The following is a 19,642-nucleotide window of genomic DNA, read 5'->3' as shown; positions in this document are numbered from 1 at the left end:
CGTCTCTTGGAGAAAACCTATAATCTATAGATGTAAATTGTGTTCACTTATCTATTCCCTGACTTTGGTAGCGCAATCATGAACCCCTGCAATGGTCTGTAGGTCATGAAAACCAATGGGTCAGTTTGAGAAAGTAAGTGTGATTATAGTCCACAGTAGAAGATAGAGTGCTTCAACAATATTATAATTCATAGACTTTGACGAATCCGATTCCCATCAAAATTATTTAGATTTAATTATTTTGATGAATAATGATTTTTAAATTTATTATTTGATTTTTTGTGAGTCTCTAGATATTTTGTTTTTGTAAAAAGACTTGATTTCTATGTGACCAAGTCCGCATATGTAGAAATACGTGCCTATTAATAAATCTTTTTTTGAGATGGATTTTTGGACTTAATTTTAAGGAAATGTAATCTCTAACATGGAGATCATGAATATAAAAAAATAAGTAAGTTTTAAAAACTAGAACTAACAATTTTAGTAAGAAAACATTAACCGTTAGTTTCCACTGTTTTTAGATGGAACACCTTCTTGCATTCATCTTTAAGATGGATGCTTTACACTTTTTGGACCGCACATGTAGTAGTCATGCGGTCCAGCCCGCATGAAACAATTTTCCTTTGTAAAAAAAGATTTATAAATTAAGAGCTATTGTTCTTTTAGTATTTAAATATTTAGAGAAAAATAAAGTTTATTTTCCATATTCTAAAATTCAATATCATATTTTTATGATTCATATATGATATGGTGCCCTATGGGGGCCCACCATAGGACTTCATGGGATATGCATGTGGGGCCCATTTGGAGCCTCATGGATATCACGTCACCCATAGTGGGTATATCTTTTTCCTATTGTTTATATCTTGTTAACTAAGGCAATTAACAAGATATGTATTATGAAAACTTTTGATATATTAGAAGTTTTGGATATTCAAAATTTGATATATAAGAACTTTGAATGTTGAAAAAGATATGTATGAATAAAGATATTTACACAAGAGATAGGACATTATCTAATATTTTTTATATTTTTTAATATTTGATGGGATAAGGTTTAGAAAGCTGAAGGATATGTTATAACACCTTCCATTGAATTATGATGGTTTAAATAAGGAATGGATTGATCAAATCTCTCACTCCACAAATCTCCTATGATCAATGGTCTGGATCTAATCTCCACAAAGATGATTATCCTTTAGAAAACCCTAACATCTAAAAACTCTATAAATAGAGGCTCTGGCATCTTGATATATCTGCACCTTTGATTTCTCTTCTTCTTTCTCTCCTAGGGTGACACGCCACCCTTAGGGTTCTTCTCTTCTCTCTCTCATCTATCTCTTTCATCTCTCTTAGATCAGAGAGAATAGGGGGCCCAAGATAGACTCAAGACGAGGCACACCCACTCACACATAAGTTGCCTAAGGCATTGAGGCATTGACTTGATCTTAGTTGTTCTACGTTCTCATATAGTTAAAGGGTTGAAGCCTTGGAAGTCGCTAATACAGAGGCTGAGTGGCTAAAGAACTTGTTGGTAGACGTATCACTTGTTTCTAGACATGTTGCCTAAGGCATTGAGGCTATGACTCGATCCTAGTTGTTCCATGTTGTCATATTGTTAAAGGGTTGTAGCCTTGGAAGTCGCTAATACATAGGCTGAGTGGCTAAAGAACTTGTTGGTAGACGTACCACTTGTGTCTAGGCATGTTGCCAAAGGCATTGAGGCATTGACTCCATCCTAGTTGTTCCACACTCTCATATTGTTAAAGGATTGTAGCCTTGGAAGTCGCTAATATAGAGGCTGAGTGGCTAAAGAACTTGTTGGTAGACGCACCACTTGTCTCTAGGCCCATGCCTGCAGTCTCAATATGGTGTGATTATGACGCAACAGTATACTAAGTGAAAAGTAAGATTTGTCTTGAAAAATCTAGATATATTCACTTGAGGCACAATTAGTTGAGATTTCAGTAGGAAGATGGAGTTATATCAATACTCCATATTCGTTCTAACTAGAACTTGGCAGATCCACTAATCAAAAGCCTAGTAAGGGACCAAGTCTGAAAGACAGTTAGAAGGACGAGATTGAAGCCTATTTGTATTATTCCATAGAGTGATGGGAATTCCACCTAAAGACTAGGAGCTCCCAAGTTTAAGGTTCAAAGGGAAAAAAAAAAAGTCGCTCATGTGATGTCTGATGTATGTTTGTACCAAAGTTTTATGTTGTGAGAATTTATACATTTCGTTTTCATCCTTGCTGTATGGTTTAATTATTGCAATGAGTAGAGAGGTTGAGCATTGTTCTTAATGATTTCATTTGCCTAGATGATGTAAGCTCTAAGTTGGGATGTTGTATTGCAAACGATCCTCCATGGGCTCACTTATATGAGTATAGAAGTGGAGGCCGCCTTCTATGGGAATTGGGCATTCTCTAAAGCACTCATGAAAACCAAGTAGGGTACATGGCCTTAAATACACATGCCTTTCAGAAAACCACAACATTTAGAAAAAGAAACTGTGGTATGTGAGAGGCTTATAAAAAACAGATATAGTTCAAGGTTGTGTCCACTCACTATCCTGATAAGTGTTCTGCATAACACTATATGGAGGTTCAAGCCTGTAGGACACATTCACTAATGCATTCTTCTTTCATGTTCTATTTTAAGGGTATCATATTTTTTTGGGAAAATTACAACCCCCCCCCCCCCCCCCACCCTCCCCCCTAAGTAACATTATTTGAGTTCTCATACAAGGACTCTAATCAACTTTCCTACAGTACTTAACATCATCACACCTGTTAATGTCAACCATAAATCCACCGTTTGGTTTGGCGTTCTAGGCCTCAATATTTTATTTCTTTTCTTGGACTTTATGATATTGTACAACTGCCATATTGTAGGGTTATAAAGTAGTATGCAGTAATTTTTTATCTTCTATTAATAAAAACCCGGTAGGGGCCTTCTCCCCTACCGATTTATCCAAAAAAAAAGAAAAAAATGCCATATTGCAGGGTTATTTTTATTGAGGGACCAATTTTATTTTTATGGTCATATAAAACCACCTTGTTATGATGGAAACTATTTTTGACCATGTTTCTCACTCATGAGGGGGGCATCATTCAATATCCACCATAGCATGCGGCCTTTAGGAGCCTCATTAATTGTCCTCTTGACACGTCATTGATGATGTGGTAGTCTTGACCTTTCGTTATTTAAGGATCATGGTCGTACCCACAACAAGTTTCTTTCTTTTCATATTTTGAATGTACGCTGCTCTCTTGAAGGGGTTTCTCGCTCTCTCCCTAAGAACGAACATGCTCTCTCACCACCTCTTGTTATGCTCATTCCTAATCCAAGTCCCATGTAACATGCACAGTTATGAGGCTAGTATGTACTCATTAGTGATTTGATTCTTCATTTTATTGTAAGTTGAGCATTATAGGTACACGGTAAGTATACCCTTCTAATTGTAGAATATTTTCAGTATTTTGTGTTACTATATTTTATTAAAGCATTGATAGATATTAAGGTATAGTACTTCAATGCAGCATTTTTAATTGAACTTATAATATTTAATATACAGGTTGGAAGACTTTTTGATATGGTTTTTATTTGAGTATACTGATAATACAATTGAAGATTTTGATATGACTGTATCTTAAGGTTGTGTTAACCATGGGCTTTATTGCATCTCGAAATTCTATTTTACTGGGTATAGAGTGATCAACACTTCAAAAAAAAACGAGCTCATCAGGTGCCTCTATATTTTAGACATCCATTGTCATTTCATATAATTTTTAAAATCTGATCTAATTATTACAAAAATTCAACTGATATTAGAAGTTGGCAGATATAACTTTTAAAATAGGTTCTAATTCTTACGGGAATTCGACTGATATTAAGTGTGTTTAGGTATTTTTCTTACCCTAACCTTGGATAAGGGTAAGTGCTACCGAATTTTCAAAAATAGGTGACAGTGAAAATTGTAAAAACTTTGTTTCATCGAGCGACTCTTCAAACACTGTAGAAAACCATTCTTCCACTTGATATTACGACGCTATCCGAGATTCGTGACCCACATGTTCTGAGTCCTATGAGGCCATGTCCATGCGACTAAGCAATTTATCAAACACTGGATAAAACAATACGAGGCTAAATTTCAACCAGAGAACAATTTCTGTTGTGTGTGTGCAGAACAATTTCTCTGTTGTGTGTGTGCATACAACATACTTTGCCAAAGGTGCAGTTCATAGAATATGCTACACTGTTCCGTTGTGGCTGCGCTCCAAAATATAATGGCAACCTAGTCGGTCAATTTCGCAAACAGAAAGCGCGTGTATGCACTTGCAATTCAAGAAAAACATGTTTAGTCACTTCTAAAATAGCTAGCTCGCCCTACAAGTTTAGGGTGTAGAACAATTTAGCTACCACCTGCAAGTCCACTTCTATAAAAAGTAGAAGCGACTAAGTCCGAAACTCGGAGCCACCATTGGCTTTTAAATGAGTGTGGAGAACAAAGTAAAGGCTTTCCTTTAAGTAAAGAAAATGTTTTCCACAAGGGCATGCCTCCACATGAAATTATATATGACATAAAAAAGGTTGTTTTGGCAACCGCTTGGATGGATGTGCATATTTGGAGCACCTTAATTGAATTTAGTAATTAATTCTCTTTTACAAGAGGGGCGCTTTCATCTTTAGTCTTGCAATTCATCAAACAAGAAAAATTCTTATGGGTATTTTCCCTCCCTGTTTATTCTACTCAAGAGGATAACTTAGGGTTAATATCCCTTAATTTTTGGGAATCAAAAGGCCCTCTTCATACGTTGTAATAATTTACACTCACGTCTTTATTTTTGATTTTTTTTTTTTAAAAAATACTGTCGGTTCAAAGTTTTAAGATCCAAATCCAAAACTATCGAGAAATCGGTTTGGAAATTCCAATTGTGAACATATTCTTTTGCGAACCAACCAATTCGGATTTTGAAATTCCAAATTAATTTATTTTGCATTTTGGCTTTGTAATTTCAAAATCAAAACCGATGACCTCACCCTTCAAGTCCCCTTCAAACAACCCCCTTAGGGGTCATTTGGATTTATGAAAAAATATTTATGCCGGTTCGCAAATTCCACTTCCAAACTGACAACTTGATAGTTTTGGTTTAGATATTGAAAGTCCAACCAAAAAGATGGAATTTTGGAGAAAAAATTGATCTAAAATAGAGAAGTAAGTGTGAATTTGGACACATGGGGGTGGATTTTTAATTATGAAAAATTAGAAAATATTAGTATGAATTTCCCTAGAAAAGAAGGATAGTGGGTTTAAAGTTGGGGTTTCGTTGGCTTGTTTGAAAAATCAAACTTGAGGAATGCTCTGCGTAAGTTCAAAAATAGAAGGTTATTATGGCTATTTGTTCTAAAAGCAAGGGCCTTCGACGGAAAGGTCAGCGTATCATTTTCCTTTTGTCCGTTGTTTAGCACTTTGAATGGCCGAATGCTCGGATGCTGCCCTTTTCTTGCACCGGAGGATTTGTTGCTTCAAAACGATCATTTTTGTTTTCTTTTGCATTTTTGATGGTTTTTATAATTTTCTTCTACATGAATATGGCTGGATTCTTGGACCATTTATCTGAAAGGTGTTCAATCTTTCCTCTGAATTTAGTGATCATTTATTTTACATATTGCATTTTGAATTGGGTTTTTTATTTTATAATTATGGAATTATTTCATGGATCTTCTTTTGAGTTCATGTTTCGCCTATAAAGTGGTTTTTGATGGGTCTGCTTATCTCAGAGTTGGGGGTTTTGCTGTTATAGTTTGAAATTGTTTTGGATTTGTTTATGTTTAGAAAGAGCTGGATATTTGTTGTTGCAGGTTTCAGTTTTCTCGTCCCATATCGAGTGTTCCTGAATCTTTTGATGTGAAAAAAAGTACATGTATTTTTTGATAGTTTATTTTGCAAGAAGTATGGTGACAATTCATGGGAAGACAAATTAGGGATTTAATTGATTAAAAATACAAGGAGTTTATCGGAATGGTTCTGCTACTTTTAGGGAAACTGATTTTCTGACTGCTAAATTTAGAATTTCCTAGGATCTTCTGAGGTTTTTCTTGGCTCGTGTTTCTTTGATTAGCATTTGTGTTTTATTTTTTGGAATGGGTTCTGAATGAATGTTGTGCTGGTTCTTTTGTAAATACGTGTTTCGCTTTATCTGTCATTAGCCTTTGGGTATCCATTCATTCATAGTTGTGGCTATGATACTTGAGCTCATAATGGTAACGGGCCTATTGTTCTTATACTTGTAAACAAGTGGCTTATGATGGTTATAAGCAAGAGCCCGTTGTTCTTATACTCGTAAACAAGTGGCTGGTGTTACAACTAAAACTAGATGGGGTGTGGATATTAGGGTTTGAATTGTTAGGAATTGTACGAGGTTTAAGGGTACAGTTGAATTAAATAATTTTCTTGAGATGAATCTCTATGTTAGCTGCCTGTGATCCTTGGTGTTCCCTCTATCACATGCCTATTTAATTACTTCTTTGCTTGCAAATTTCTTTATTTCTGTCTTATGTTTGTTTATTTTGGAATAGTCTAATCATAGTTGTGCCCAATATAGATCTGGTTAAAATATCTTTTTTACAAGGCTTTACGGATGGTGCTCATGGTTATAGATGGCTATGTATGGTTATGGTGTACATGGGGACTGCGCTGAAGTAACTATTAGATAAATTGAAGGCTTTGGAGAACTGGGCATTTGTTTCACTTATTTCTCAATAAGGTCTGATATGGTCCCAGACTTTTTCTTTTTTTGTTTTAGTCAATAGCCAGATAGTGTGTGAGAAAGAGGAGAGATGGAAAGGCATGACCCTTAAGCTTTAGCTTACCTGTAGATATCCTGGTTCGGGTGAAGGAGGTCATGGTTTTGATCCCTTAATATTTTCTGGGATTCCCAAACATTGAAACAAGCTGATCTGCCATTTTGTTAAATGGGGAGACATGGATTGATATTGGATATTGACTCTATATGTGACCATTCGCTGATGGCTTCTAATGTTGCTGTATTAGTAAAGGTCCTCTCAAGAGACAGTTGAGTATTTACATGCTGTATGTAAGTTTTAAGTGATGCTCTCGATTGGTGTTTCTTCATAGATGTGATGACATTCGGTTTGACAAGCTTATTCTTTTCCTGTTTTCCCTATAGTGGACCTAAAGTATCTAAGTCTTTGATTGTTTGTTTAAGATTTCCGGACAGGATTTGATCTATCATAAATGCCGCTTGTAAGCATTCTCATTGTCTTTTTATAGGAGATTCTGGTTTCCATGAACTGTTGTTAGTTATAAATTTATGCTAGTTATATTTGCCAGTAGGGAACCGAATAAAGGAAAATGATTCAGGAGCTGTGTGGGAAATAGGAAATTCAGAAAATGTTCATGATGCAGAAAACAAGATATAAAATTATACACAGGAATACTCACTTCTTACTGGCTTGGATAAAAAACACCACATTTCTTTTCAGTTGACTGAAACACCTCCAAGTGCATTTACAATCCTGGAAAATAGCTAAAAAAGCTTTCTTTTTTCACAAAAATTTGAAAAATTGACTTTTGAATAAATATAATGTCCCCTCTCTCTCATATACTCTCCGACAGCCTCACCTAGGAAGCCATAAGCACTGCCTCTCTCCAGCTTCTACATCTTTTACGTGTGTCACTTGTTAATCTCTATCATGCTCATGTGCAACTGAGAACACAGACATGTCGGCACACATATTTCTTTGATCTGTTTCTCACAAGCATGTGCCTTCTTCTCACTCATGCATATAGCTCTATATGTATGAACAAGGCATACACATATGCAAGCATGGAGGTCCACACTTAATATTAAAACGAAGGCTTGCTCATGCGCCTGTCTCACATGCATATGCCGATACACAAATGGTGCAAACTTACTGGCTCATTATCTGAGTTCACTCTCACATGAGTATGTATTTTTTATGTGTCTGTGCATACATTAGTGTCATATGATGTTTGCAGAAATTAGTCAGATTGTTTTTTGGGGATCACATCCAACTGTTCTGACTAGTTTTGCGATTGGTGAACTGGCACCAATTTGAGCTAGTTGCAACTGACCTAGGCCTCCATTAAGTAGTCTAGAGTTTAGATTTTATATTTCATCATCATCATTATCAGAGCCTTTTCCCAATTATTTGGGATCGGCTATACGAATCCTGGTCCGCATTGTAGATCAAGATTCATGGAAAGTTTTGGCAAAGTTTTATGTTGACTTCTTACTTAACACAATCCACTTCCTTTACCCGGGCTTGGGATGGGTATAGAAAAAGTTTAAGGTCTTCACCCTTCTTAGATTTTACATATATATTTGTATAAAAGCTACAGAGACAGCTGGCTTGTTTGCATTCTGATCTGGCTCTGATGACATTAGTACATATGTATTGACTTGTTTGTTGCAACAAGTGAAAATACTTTCAGTTATGTATATCACCTGACAGTTCGTTGTTTAAAAATATGAGATTATCTTTTGTTGATCTGGACAGTAAAATGAACCACGGTTAACTGAACCATTTGGTTGTTCTAAATTAAAAAAAAAATGAAAATGGTAGCATCTGAACCTTTATATGTAATTGCTACCTTTGGCTGTTCTACATGGATATTTTCAATTTCTTGTACTGTGACTTTAGATAAAGAATTATATTCTCCTTGGTCGTAGACCCTAACCTGCTCATGTTCCTTTCTGTAGGTTGATATCTACCCTTTTTGGTTCAACATTTCTATACAGTTAGTGCCACAACAGTGGGTGTGTAGGACCTTGAATAATGATGTCGAGATCATCAGAGGTTCCTAAAAAGCAAGACACAAGTTTGGAAAGGTATCCACATAGAAGTAATGAGTATGTTAGGCTGGATTTATCTGATGAGCCAAGCATTGATGGATTTGAGCTTCCACAACCTCAAGAAAGTTCCCGACATAGATCTTTCATTTGGTGGACTAAGGCCATATTGTGCTCCTTGGTCTTACTGATACTCATTACTGTTTTCGGCATTTGGGGAGTTCCATTTCTCCTTGAAAAGGTTGTCCTATTGACCCAGCATTTTTTTATATTTAATTTGCATTTATGTTACACTACTACACGTTTCCATGTTTGCCATAAGTTCTAGAATATGTGCTTTGAACATTTGAAAGTTTTCAGCTTCTTTTGATCTGGTTACCAATTCGCAAGATTGATACTAATTATGGCCGTTTGGAGTGCTACTGATAATGATGTTCATATGGATCTTTCATGTCGTGGACTAAGACCATATTGTGCTTCTTGGTCCCACTAATACTCGTTGTTTTTGTCATTTGGGGAATTCTGTTTCTCCTTGAAAAGGAAAAGGTTGTCCTATTGACCCTGTATGTTTTTTGATTTAATTTGCATTTATGTTACACTATTATACGTTTCCATATTTGCCATAAATTCCAGAATCTGTGCTTCGAACATTTGAAAGGTTTCAGCTTCTTTATACTCAGCTAGATACTAACTATGGCCGTTTAGAGTGCTACTGATAATGCTGTTCATATGTTCTTGGGTTAGTACTTGGTGTCTTAGTTTCATTTGGTTCCATGGCTTTCTGCATATATTTTTCAAATACTTTTAGGGCACATTAAAATTCTATCCTGTGTAAATTACTCCAATTGTGCTGACACTGATCTCTATTTTTTTACCAAAGTCATGTGAAAACATTGGACCTTTCTTGAAGATTTTCATTAACAGTGTGATTTTCCTTCTTTTTTGTTTTTTCTATAATCTGTAGAAAGTAAATCCATATACCAAAAGAAAATGTTAACTTATCAGAAAAAATTTAAGACTTATAAACTTGTGTCGCACAATACAGAAGTATATTGTTTCTTAACTATTATTAATTCTTAATTTTATATTTCCTTTTTCAGAAAATCCCATTAATGTCCCAAAGTAATCTTTGATAATCTCTCAAGAAATTACCTTGCCAAGAACTTCCTAAGAATGAAATTTACCATCATGAATGTTAGTTATTTTTTGTTGTTTTCAGAATCGAGTAATTCAATGAGTTAAAGCATCGTCTAAACTTGATAGTTTTCATGTACGAACACAAAATACCTTGCTCATATCACATAGTTTTTTATATCATAGGGCACTTATTTTTTGCGGTAGGACTTTAGAGTGTCAGATGCTTATTGCTGATTTCCATTTTCTGCAGGTTGTGGTGCCACTGATGCAATGGGAGGCGACAGCATTTGGGCGTCCTACCCTTGCATTAATTCTTGTTGCTTCAATGGCTTTTTTCCCTGTTCTCTTAATTCCTTCTGGACCTTCCATGTGGTTAGCAGGAATGATTTTTGGATATGGTCTTGGTTTTTTGATAATTATGTCTGGGGCCACCATAGGGATGACCTTGCCTTATTTCATTGGATCGTTGTTTCGCAGTCGTATTCATGTAAGAGTCGAAGACTTCTCTTGGTTTAATTAGATTTGGCTTTTTTTTGTTGGTGAGTTTATATTTTGTTGTTGATAAGGTTTTGGCTTAAATGCATCTATAGCTGTTTTCATAAGTGAGTTTATAAATTTTGCTATTCAATGTACAGAGATGGTTGGAGAGATGGCCCGAAAAAGCAGCTGTTATTAGGTTGGCTGGTGAAGGGACTTGGTTCCATCAATTTCGAGTGATTGCCCTCTTCAGAGTCTCTCCATTCCCATACAATGTTTTCAATTATGCTGTTGTGGCAACAAATGTGAAGTTTGGGCCATACATATGTGGTTCATTGGCTGGAATGGTTCCTGAAGCTTTCATCTCCATATATAGGTCAGTAGAGCTAGCTATTTTGAGGAATTTCAATTGGTCAGTGCTTGTTCTTGATAGAAGTTAGCTTTAAATAAGTGACATTGATATCAATTTTGTTGGATTCTAAATGAGTAACAGTGATATATCCTCATGGAATATATTTTTGCTGGAAAGGGCAAAAATACTTTTCAAGGATATATCCTCATGGAATATTACTTTTGACGATTTGATCATGGGACCACTAATAAAAATTCAAATTAATTGTTTGTGTTTCGGGGCATTTAAATTAATATGCTGTAGTGAGATTTTTGTTATAAAATTTTTTAGGCATTTTAACTATCTTTTGTTATGGGGGTACGGATGGCAGTATCCTTGTTTTAATGCTTAAGAGTAGACCTCTAAATCTAATTGTATATTATTGTATTGCTTCATTACATCTCTAGTTGTCTATTATTATTGTATTGGTTCTGGTGATATTTTTCTCATTTCCTTTCCGTTCCTTTGAGACTTGATTATAGATGGATATTAATTATCCTTATTGGTTTTCTAGTGTCAAATGTAATATGCATAATGCCATTAGCTTGAGTATAACATTGTCTTTATTGCAGTTACTCCTTGGCATGCCTTTAACTTAATGTCTTTAACTTGAGTGTGTATCCATTGACATACCGACATGATGAGAAAATAAGTGCAAGTAATACTTCTAAAGTTAATTTGGTCTCTTTGTTGCGCTATCGTCTATGGCACAATAAAAAATAGCTGCTATAACATCATCCTCTATTTGTATTGGTATAACATTGTCTTTATTGCAGCTACTCCTTGGCCTGCCTTTAACTTAATATCTTTAACTTGAGTGTGTATCCATTGACATACCGACATGATGAGAATATAAGTGCAAGTAATACTTCTAAAGTTAATTTGGTCTCTTTGTTGTGCTATCGTCTATGGCACAATAAAAAATAGCTGCTATAACATCATCCTCTATTTGTAGTTCTTGAGATATATATGCAGAGTGGATGCTCTGAGGTGTTCAAATTCATCTTCGCTACCTGTTTATATGTGCGTGTTGAGGGATTGGCCCTGATGCTGCTCCTGCATTGCGTCACTGCATTTGCCCAGGCTCCCCTTGAGCATGGGAGTGAATAACTTTGTGGAAAAAATGATAGAAAGGACTTCTGCAAAATCTGCCTTGCTAGGCAAATAGGCTTTATCCAAATGTAGAATAGCCCTAGTACATGACACTTACTAGAGTCCACTAGCTAAGTGATGATTTTCCTGTAGAAAAAAATAAACATAAGTTATGGAAATGATTAACTGGAAAGAAAGAAGTATCACGACTAAACCTCCTTTATCTAGTGCATGGAGTAGTTCATGGTCTGACAAATGAAGACTCCTCATGATGGTTAATGATTAGTGATGTGTAGGAAGGGGCCCAAGCTGTTTGCTGCATTTTGGATCTTATTGGGCAGTTGATCTATGGTTAAGATTTGATGAAAAAATAGTGTCCCCTCTAATGGGCTGGCAATGCAAGATTGGTTAGTGCAACAGTTTTTATTTAGTTTGAATGGAGGCTTATCTTCTTTGTAATGGATGATCCAAACTTTAGCACACCTCCAAATCCATGACGAAAACAACAGTATTAGATTGCACAATCGGGGGGCCTTGTTCGTCAATGTTCATCCTTTTTAGATGTTTCCTGATTCAAGTCTTTATCATTTTTTTGCAAATGCCCTCTATTCAAATAATCTAGAGCTTTTTGCTCCTCCTCTGGGAAGATGGGCCAGTCTTATCAGGACAGTTGACATGGTATGTGCTTATGTGATCAATCAGCTAAAAAAAACCTTCTCCAGGCAATTTTCAAGGGGAATTTTTGTCTCTAAAGATTATAAAAAAAAAAAAAAAGAAAAAAAAAAAGAATTATCTCTAAAGATTAATATTGCCCAAGACTTATGTGTTATTAGGTCGCATTGGCATTCCTAAAACCTCTGCTTGAAGCTGATGCAAGCAGAATCAATCAACTGCTTGCAACTAAGTGGCTGCCTAAAAATGTGTTAAGAAATATATACATGATCTTATAACTCTATATCAGCTCAATAAACCAAAGAACTAACATAACCAAGGCCAATTTCGCCCCTAGTTTCATATTATGAAAAAAAAAGAATTACATATACACTAGATACGTGAGGAAATCCAGGAACTTCCAATTTCTGTTGCAATTCACATCAACCCTCTATACGTGGTCAAATACCGTTGATTTGGGCCTTGAAGCATATACATTCATAGATCTAAAAGCAAAATATATACACAAATAGAGAATATCAATACCAAGAGGCATATTGGGACCCGTATACCTGACTATACGTAAGGGTATTATCCACAAATCTGCTCCTTCTCGAACTAAGGCTTCAAGTGAGTCAAGTAATCAACAACTTTCTCTCTCCTTGATGATTTTCACAGTCACAAAACAAAAGATGGCACTATTGGGGGCCTATCTCTTCACTCTCAGTGCAATAAGTATGGCGTCACTCTCTTGTCTCTCCCTCTTTCTTAATCATGCATAAAGATGGGAAGTGCAAATGGGAGTGTATGGATTCAGCCCCCCTTCGCAGTCCCTGAGAAATGGGTTTAAATAGACTTGGGAGAAATCATGTAGTGGCAGCCAAGCTTTTGCACAATTTTTATAGTTATTGCTGCGAAGCTCGCCACTCTTATATGAGAAATTGATATGATGCCACACTTCTATGTCTGATAGGGCATTGAGCCTGGAATCCAATGGTCCAGGTCCCATGAGAAAACTCCTTATAGATTGGGAAAAATCTGAAATTTAGCGACCGGAGGTCATCCTGGCTATCTTTTCGGCAGCTGATGTGTAAGATTCTGGCTGCCTGTGGTTATGGATGAGGGGTTGAACCATCTCCAAATGGCCTGGAACTTTGGGATGAGGGATATGATGTCTCGAATATGATTTCTTACGAGTTTCGGACCAATCCCTAAAATACCATGTTTGGAGTCGTCAGTAAGGCATATTGTGGCTGACGACGAATATAGGCGATGAGCGAAATGATGTCCAATTTAAATGATTCTTGGACTAGCAGCACATGAGGCCTCATTGAATATACATGCAAGGGGTGCCCTCAATGTGATATCATATGATGAGGTTTCCTTTGGATCCGGCTGTCAAACACTCCTTTGGCAAATGACATATTGGAAGACGTACCATACTGTATCCAAACTCGTCCAATATTGTGTGGAGAAGGCATATTGTGGCCGTGGGAATATATGACCCAGTACTTATCAAATTGAGATGGCCGGATAGTTTTTTATGACTGGTCGTTAGCCAAAATGCACATACTTGATTGACGACAGGTTCGAAGGTATATCGTACTGTATTCAAACTCTTTCAATATTATGTGAAAAGACAATATTATGGCCTCGGGGATATATGACTAGAGCTTGTCTTAAATTGAGATGGCTTGATACCCTTTGCTATCATTGGTTGTTATCTAAGCCATATGAATTGACCGTCGACCATGACTCTTAACCCATATAGGGGCTCTCATATTACGAGTCCTAGGCACATCATACTCCACTATCATACCAGGAGCATGCCTCGCAAATATTTTTCAAGAATCATGTCCATTGGGTTTGTATAGTGACCACCACCATCTTTGTCAAGGTATATAGATTTGGCATCCGTTCGATACTTATCTCTTGCATTAAACCTTCGGGCTTGTATTTAAATTTCTCTTAATGTACTTCGTCTCGTATTATGACCAAAAATACACCCAATACTAAGGGCCACTCTTATAGAACTTCAGAAGTAAAGAATTATTGTTTTGATATCTTTTTTTGAAAGAGAATGTTGCTCTTTTTAATTAATAATTTTGTGAATAATAAAATCCTATTAGTTAATATATATATATATATATATATATATATATATATATATATATATATATATATATATATATATATATATATATATATATATATATATATATGGAAAATGAAAAAATGAGCCCAACGGCCTAGATTCAATCTGGGCCGATCTGATGATCACGAATGTCTGGTAGTGTTTGAATTTTAATGTTTTTTTCTACAAATCCAAGTCACTTGAAATTTTAGACGTGTGTTCTTCTCATCAAGCCGCACCTAATAAAAATATAAAAAAATAATCCTCAAAAATAATATTGACCACAATACCCCCAAAACTTTATGGGGGTATTTTGGTCAATTTTTTTCATATAAAATATTTTTTTCATAATTTTTGAAGATTCACCTATTTTTGATGAACACACTTCTAAAATTTCAAATGATTTAGATTTGTAGAAAAATAAATAAAATTCAAACACTATCGGATATCCGTGATTGTCAGATTGGCCCAGATTGAATCTGGGCCGTTGCGCTCATTTTTTTCTGTGAGCCCACCGGCTCACAGGTTCATTTTCCTATATATATATATATATATAACAAAAGTCTTTCCAACGTCTATAGGCGAAAATGAACAGTTATTTCGCCTACCCTCATCACCGTCCAAAGTTCATCGCACGGTTACGATTGTCCGGTAGTATTTTATTTTTCATTTTTTTTTACAAATCGGAGTGACATGAAATGCAGAGCGTATGTACATCTTAGTGCGGCGCATCTAATAAAAATATAAAAAAAAATTCGCAAAAAAATATTGATCAAAATACCCTCAAAACTTTTTGAGGGTATTTTGATCAATTTTTTCATGTAAAATATTTTTTTGATATTTTTCGTAGATTCGCCTATTTTTTTATGAATACACGCTCCAAATTTCAGGTCATTCCGATTTGTAGAAAAAAAAATGAAAAATGAAACACTACCTGATGATCGTGACCGTGCGATGAACTTTGATTGTCCATACGATAAACTTTGGACAATGATGAGGGTAGACGAAATCACTGTTTATTTTCGCCTATAGGCGTTTTGTAGTATCTTCCATATATATATGAGCATGTATCCTTTGAAAGTTTTGTTAGAGCAAGTACATCGCATGTTACCCGATTTCAAAAAAAGAAAAGAAAAGAGGTACATCGCATGTTACATTTGCTGGATGCCTGACATGTGTATACATTGCAGGCTTGTTCATAACAACAGACCTCTTACAGTGATGAAACTCCCTTAGTAATTTACAACTACCCTACTGTAGACATGGAACATTTCTAATATATAACCGTTTTGACTTGATTATTTTTGTGCGTAACCCCTCTCTGAGTTTTTTGTGGAGTGATATTGGAATAGTTCCCATAGAGAGAGCGTAGGTATCATCTTTTATCAAGTTGGAATACAACTCGATCGTCACACGTATTCTTTATATTGGATAATGGGAGACATAAGAAGCATTGCCTTTTTGTGAGGGGTAACCATGACATCATTTTTTTATTCAATGATTTTCCTTGTAGTTTCCAATGGGCTGAAATTTTCTATGGGCCAGGGTGCTGTGACTCACTCAGACTCCGCCGAGTAGCTAGGCCTCTCGCCAATGGGGAGGCGAGTTGGGGCAAAGTCAATCAAAAATACATAAAAAAATTAAAAAAAGAAATATTAAAAAATCTAAAAAAATAGAAATCCATCTAAAAAAATAGAAATCTAACTGATATCCTATTTCCTAGCCAAAATATTAGAGAAAGAAAGAGTTGGAGAGGGATAGGGGTTCTAAAATTTTGGTGAGAACAAAGGTGACCCATAAGTCACTTTTTCTGTCTTCCTCTTGCATCTTCCTGTCTTCCTCTTTGTGTCTTCCTCTTGCATCTACTTTCTTTTTTTTTCAGAAAAAAGCTCCAATCCACTCACCACTAATACCAAGATCTTAGAGAGAAAGAGAGAAAGTTGTTGAAGAGTTTAGAGAGAGAGGAAGGCCACTTGCCCAGGGCCCTCTCCTCTTCTGGGCACATGGCCAACCTCCACCCCCTTCTCTTTTCTTAGTTTTTTGCCTGTCTTTTTGGTTTTTTGAAGTGCCTGATGCTCAGGTGAGTCCATGCACTCGCCCGAGTAACTCCTCTTATGCGAGGATCGAGTCCTTGGCCCCAGACAAATTGTGAAACACTGATATGAACATTTGTTTTTCCCCTAGACCCGTATTATCTTTTATTCTAATATTTGGTGCATCAAATTAGTATGATTGGTGTGTGAGAGAGAGAGCATCAAATTAGTGTGATTGGTGTGTGTGGGAGAGGGAGAGAGCGAGAGAGATCTTTCACTAATTTCTTGTCTTGTTTTTCTTCTAATGCAGTGGGCGGTTAATAAAGACATTGGCAGACTTGAAACGTGGGCATGCGAGCGTGACACCCATTGAGATTGCCTACAATATATTGTCCTTCATCGTCGCCATTGTCATGACTGTTGCTTTTACGGTGTATGGGAAGAGAGCATTAAACAATCTCAAGAAGGAAACATCCAACATTGAAGATGGAGCAGCTCCTCATAGAAACCCTGCTGATCTCGTAGAGTTAGAGAAGCTTCCTCTTGAAAGACCCAAGAATATGAAAATCTTTTCTCTCTTGCCTTGATCTAGTGAAGGCTAGGGTAACATTGACGTGAAAATTTTTCTTTCTTTACTTTTTCCCTTAACAGATTTGATCCCCATATTCTTCTGATCATATAATCAGATCACTTGTAAAGGTGTTGAGAAAATGACTGCCTTGTGTGCAGTCTGTCGAGGCATAAATAAGAAAAGAAAAGAGAAAAGAAACCGGGGACAAAAAAGATGGGGATATGGATATTTAGGTTCTACTCCCCGTGATATTGGTATTTGGGCTGCAGCAAGGTCATGTGAAATCTCGGTTTGTAAGGGGCTGGCTCTCTGTATATTCTACTTGCACAGAAATTTGTATACATTGTTGTAGGTTTTTCATTGCTGGATTTTATTACCAAATTTAACTGAAAAATAGAAAGAATTGTATCTTAGGAACGCTTTGGAAGAATTGGACGCATTGAAATTTAGGCAATTATATAAATTTTTTAAAAATTATATAAATCCCAAAAATATAAGAGATTTTGTTTGTAATGCATTTTTTAAATTTTTTCATCATTCTGGCAAGATTGGAAATTGTTTGATCCATTAATAATTATTTTTACATTTTCCCTTCTTTTTCTTATTTGAAAAATTTTAAAAATAAATCTGGGGCACAAATTGATTATTTAAAATCCATATGTTTCATTAATTTTCAACTAAATTTGGATGTGTTTTGCTTAATCATGTTTTAAATTTGTTTTTTATATTTTATTATAATTTTTGGTTTTTTTTTTATATTTCTAACACTTTTTATACTACCTGATACTTGCCTTGTTAGGCCGGTTAACCAAGCCAGTTTACCGGTTAGTACTGAGTAGCTGCTTCTGGTTCCATATTCGGTTAACCGTTGCTATTCGATTGTTTTGTACATTGGAATCTCCTACAAAATGTCGCCTAAACCGAAGCAACGCACCTTTACTTACCCAAAAATAACGCACCTGTACTTACCCAAAAAAAAGCGCACCTTTTGCCCCATGCATCTCCTACTCCTTCAGCCTCTCGGTAAATTTGTGGACTCTCTCTCTCTCTCTAGCTTTGGTCGCTGCTGGTCGACTTGAATCCAGACCTAACCCAGATCCAATTTAGGTCTAGGGTTTAGGATTTGGACCTGACCTAGTTCGGGTCTGGGGCAGTTTTGGGGTTAGAAACTTACTCCTCGTGGTCCATAACATTTGCCAAGATTAAATCTTCGGTTGTATTTTGGGCAATCAACTATAGAAGTTTCAAAAGGATTCCTCCATCTGCCTTTTATTAGGATTGGTTGCAATCCTTCAATTTAGTCGTAAGCTCCAACCAGGGGTGACAAATTGGAGGTTACGAGACCCAGGTAGTTTCAAGCGTAACTTTAATGGTTGCTCCTTGGGCAATCCCGACCTTAACCACCTTGGTTCAACAAATGCCTCTTTTCTCTAAAAACTCGGCCATGCCGATTCTATGGAAGCAAGGCGACCCCTCTACTCGAGGGGTGCTCAAGCTTTGTCACCTCCACAAGATAATTTCCATTACCATTGAGGGAGATTCCAAGAATATCGTTGCCTAGGCTTCAAACTCATCCTCCTCTTTGGGTCTTGGCTCACATTTTGGATGAAATTAACCACTTTTACAGAGATATGCTCGTCTTATGGAAGCATACGTGGCGGGAAACAAACTAGGTAGCGAACACCCACGCTAAGGAGGCGGTGACGCAGGACGACCCGCGACAACTTTGTGGATCGTCTCCTTTTTGTCCATTGCTTTGTTTATTTATCATTGTAACTTTTAAAAGGATAGCTTTTTTATTCTCTCTTGCCCCTTGTAGACAGGGGATTTTGTATTTAGAGCTTATAGAGTATACTTTTTCCGTTATTGTACGCTCTTGTACTATTGATTAAAAGTTAACATTCTCAAAGAAAACCTAAAAAAATATTTTGAAAAAATATTCAAAAAAAAAAAAATTCACACGTACACACAACATACATATATAGGAAAATTATTAAAATATTAAATATTCAAGAAATAGTATATATATATATATATATATAAACCTAACTGTCCAAATTCAAGTTGGGCCAATCTGACGGTCACGATCTTATTTCATATTTAAACTTTAACTTTTTTTTTTTTTAAAATCGAAATATGTTGGGCTCATATGTAGTTGTCAGCCCACTAGCTGACTACGGTAAAGGCTCAATGACCTAGATTGAATCTGTGCAGATCCAAGGGTCACAATTGCATTTCGTATTTAAATTTTATTTTTTCTAGAAATCCAAATCATTTGAAATTTTGACGGTATATTCGTAAAAACTAGGTGGAT

At 36.0% G+C, this 19,642-nt stretch overlaps 1 protein-coding gene across 7 annotated transcripts; it reads left to right on the top strand.

Moving 5' to 3' along the window:
* Positions 1-5,319: 5,319 nt before the first annotated feature.
* LOC18431344 (SNARE associated Golgi protein family) lies at positions 5,320-17,688 on the top strand. Of its 7 annotated transcripts, XM_020665631.2 has the most exons (7): positions 5,428-5,629; positions 6,666-6,772; positions 6,885-7,080; positions 8,753-9,083; positions 10,230-10,466; positions 10,615-10,832; positions 17,068-17,688. In XM_020665631.2, exons 4-7 carry the CDS (start codon positions 8,829-8,831, stop codon positions 17,342-17,344), a joined length of 987 nt encoding a protein of 328 aa, XP_020521290.1. In that variant the 5' UTR covers positions 5,428-5,629; positions 6,666-6,772; positions 6,885-7,080; positions 8,753-8,828; the 3' UTR covers positions 17,345-17,688. The 7 variants fall into 7 exon arrangements, with proteins under 7 accessions (XP_020521293.1, XP_020521290.1, XP_020521292.1 ...); XM_020665633.2 differs by lacking the exon at positions 6,885-7,080; XM_088858763.1 differs by having other exon boundaries at positions 6,666-7,080.
* Positions 17,689-19,642: the final 1,954 nt, after the last annotated feature.

The sequence above is a fragment of the Amborella trichopoda genome, chromosome 2 (genome assembly GCF_054954075.1).
Source record: "Amborella trichopoda isolate Santa Cruz 75 chromosome 2, AtrichopodaSantaCruz75HAP2 v2.0, whole genome shotgun sequence".
NCBI classification, from domain to species: Eukaryota; Viridiplantae; Streptophyta; class Magnoliopsida; order Amborellales; family Amborellaceae; genus Amborella; species Amborella trichopoda.
The sequence above is the reverse complement of the archived record's forward strand: the minus strand, read 5'-3'. Positions and strand labels throughout refer to the sequence as shown.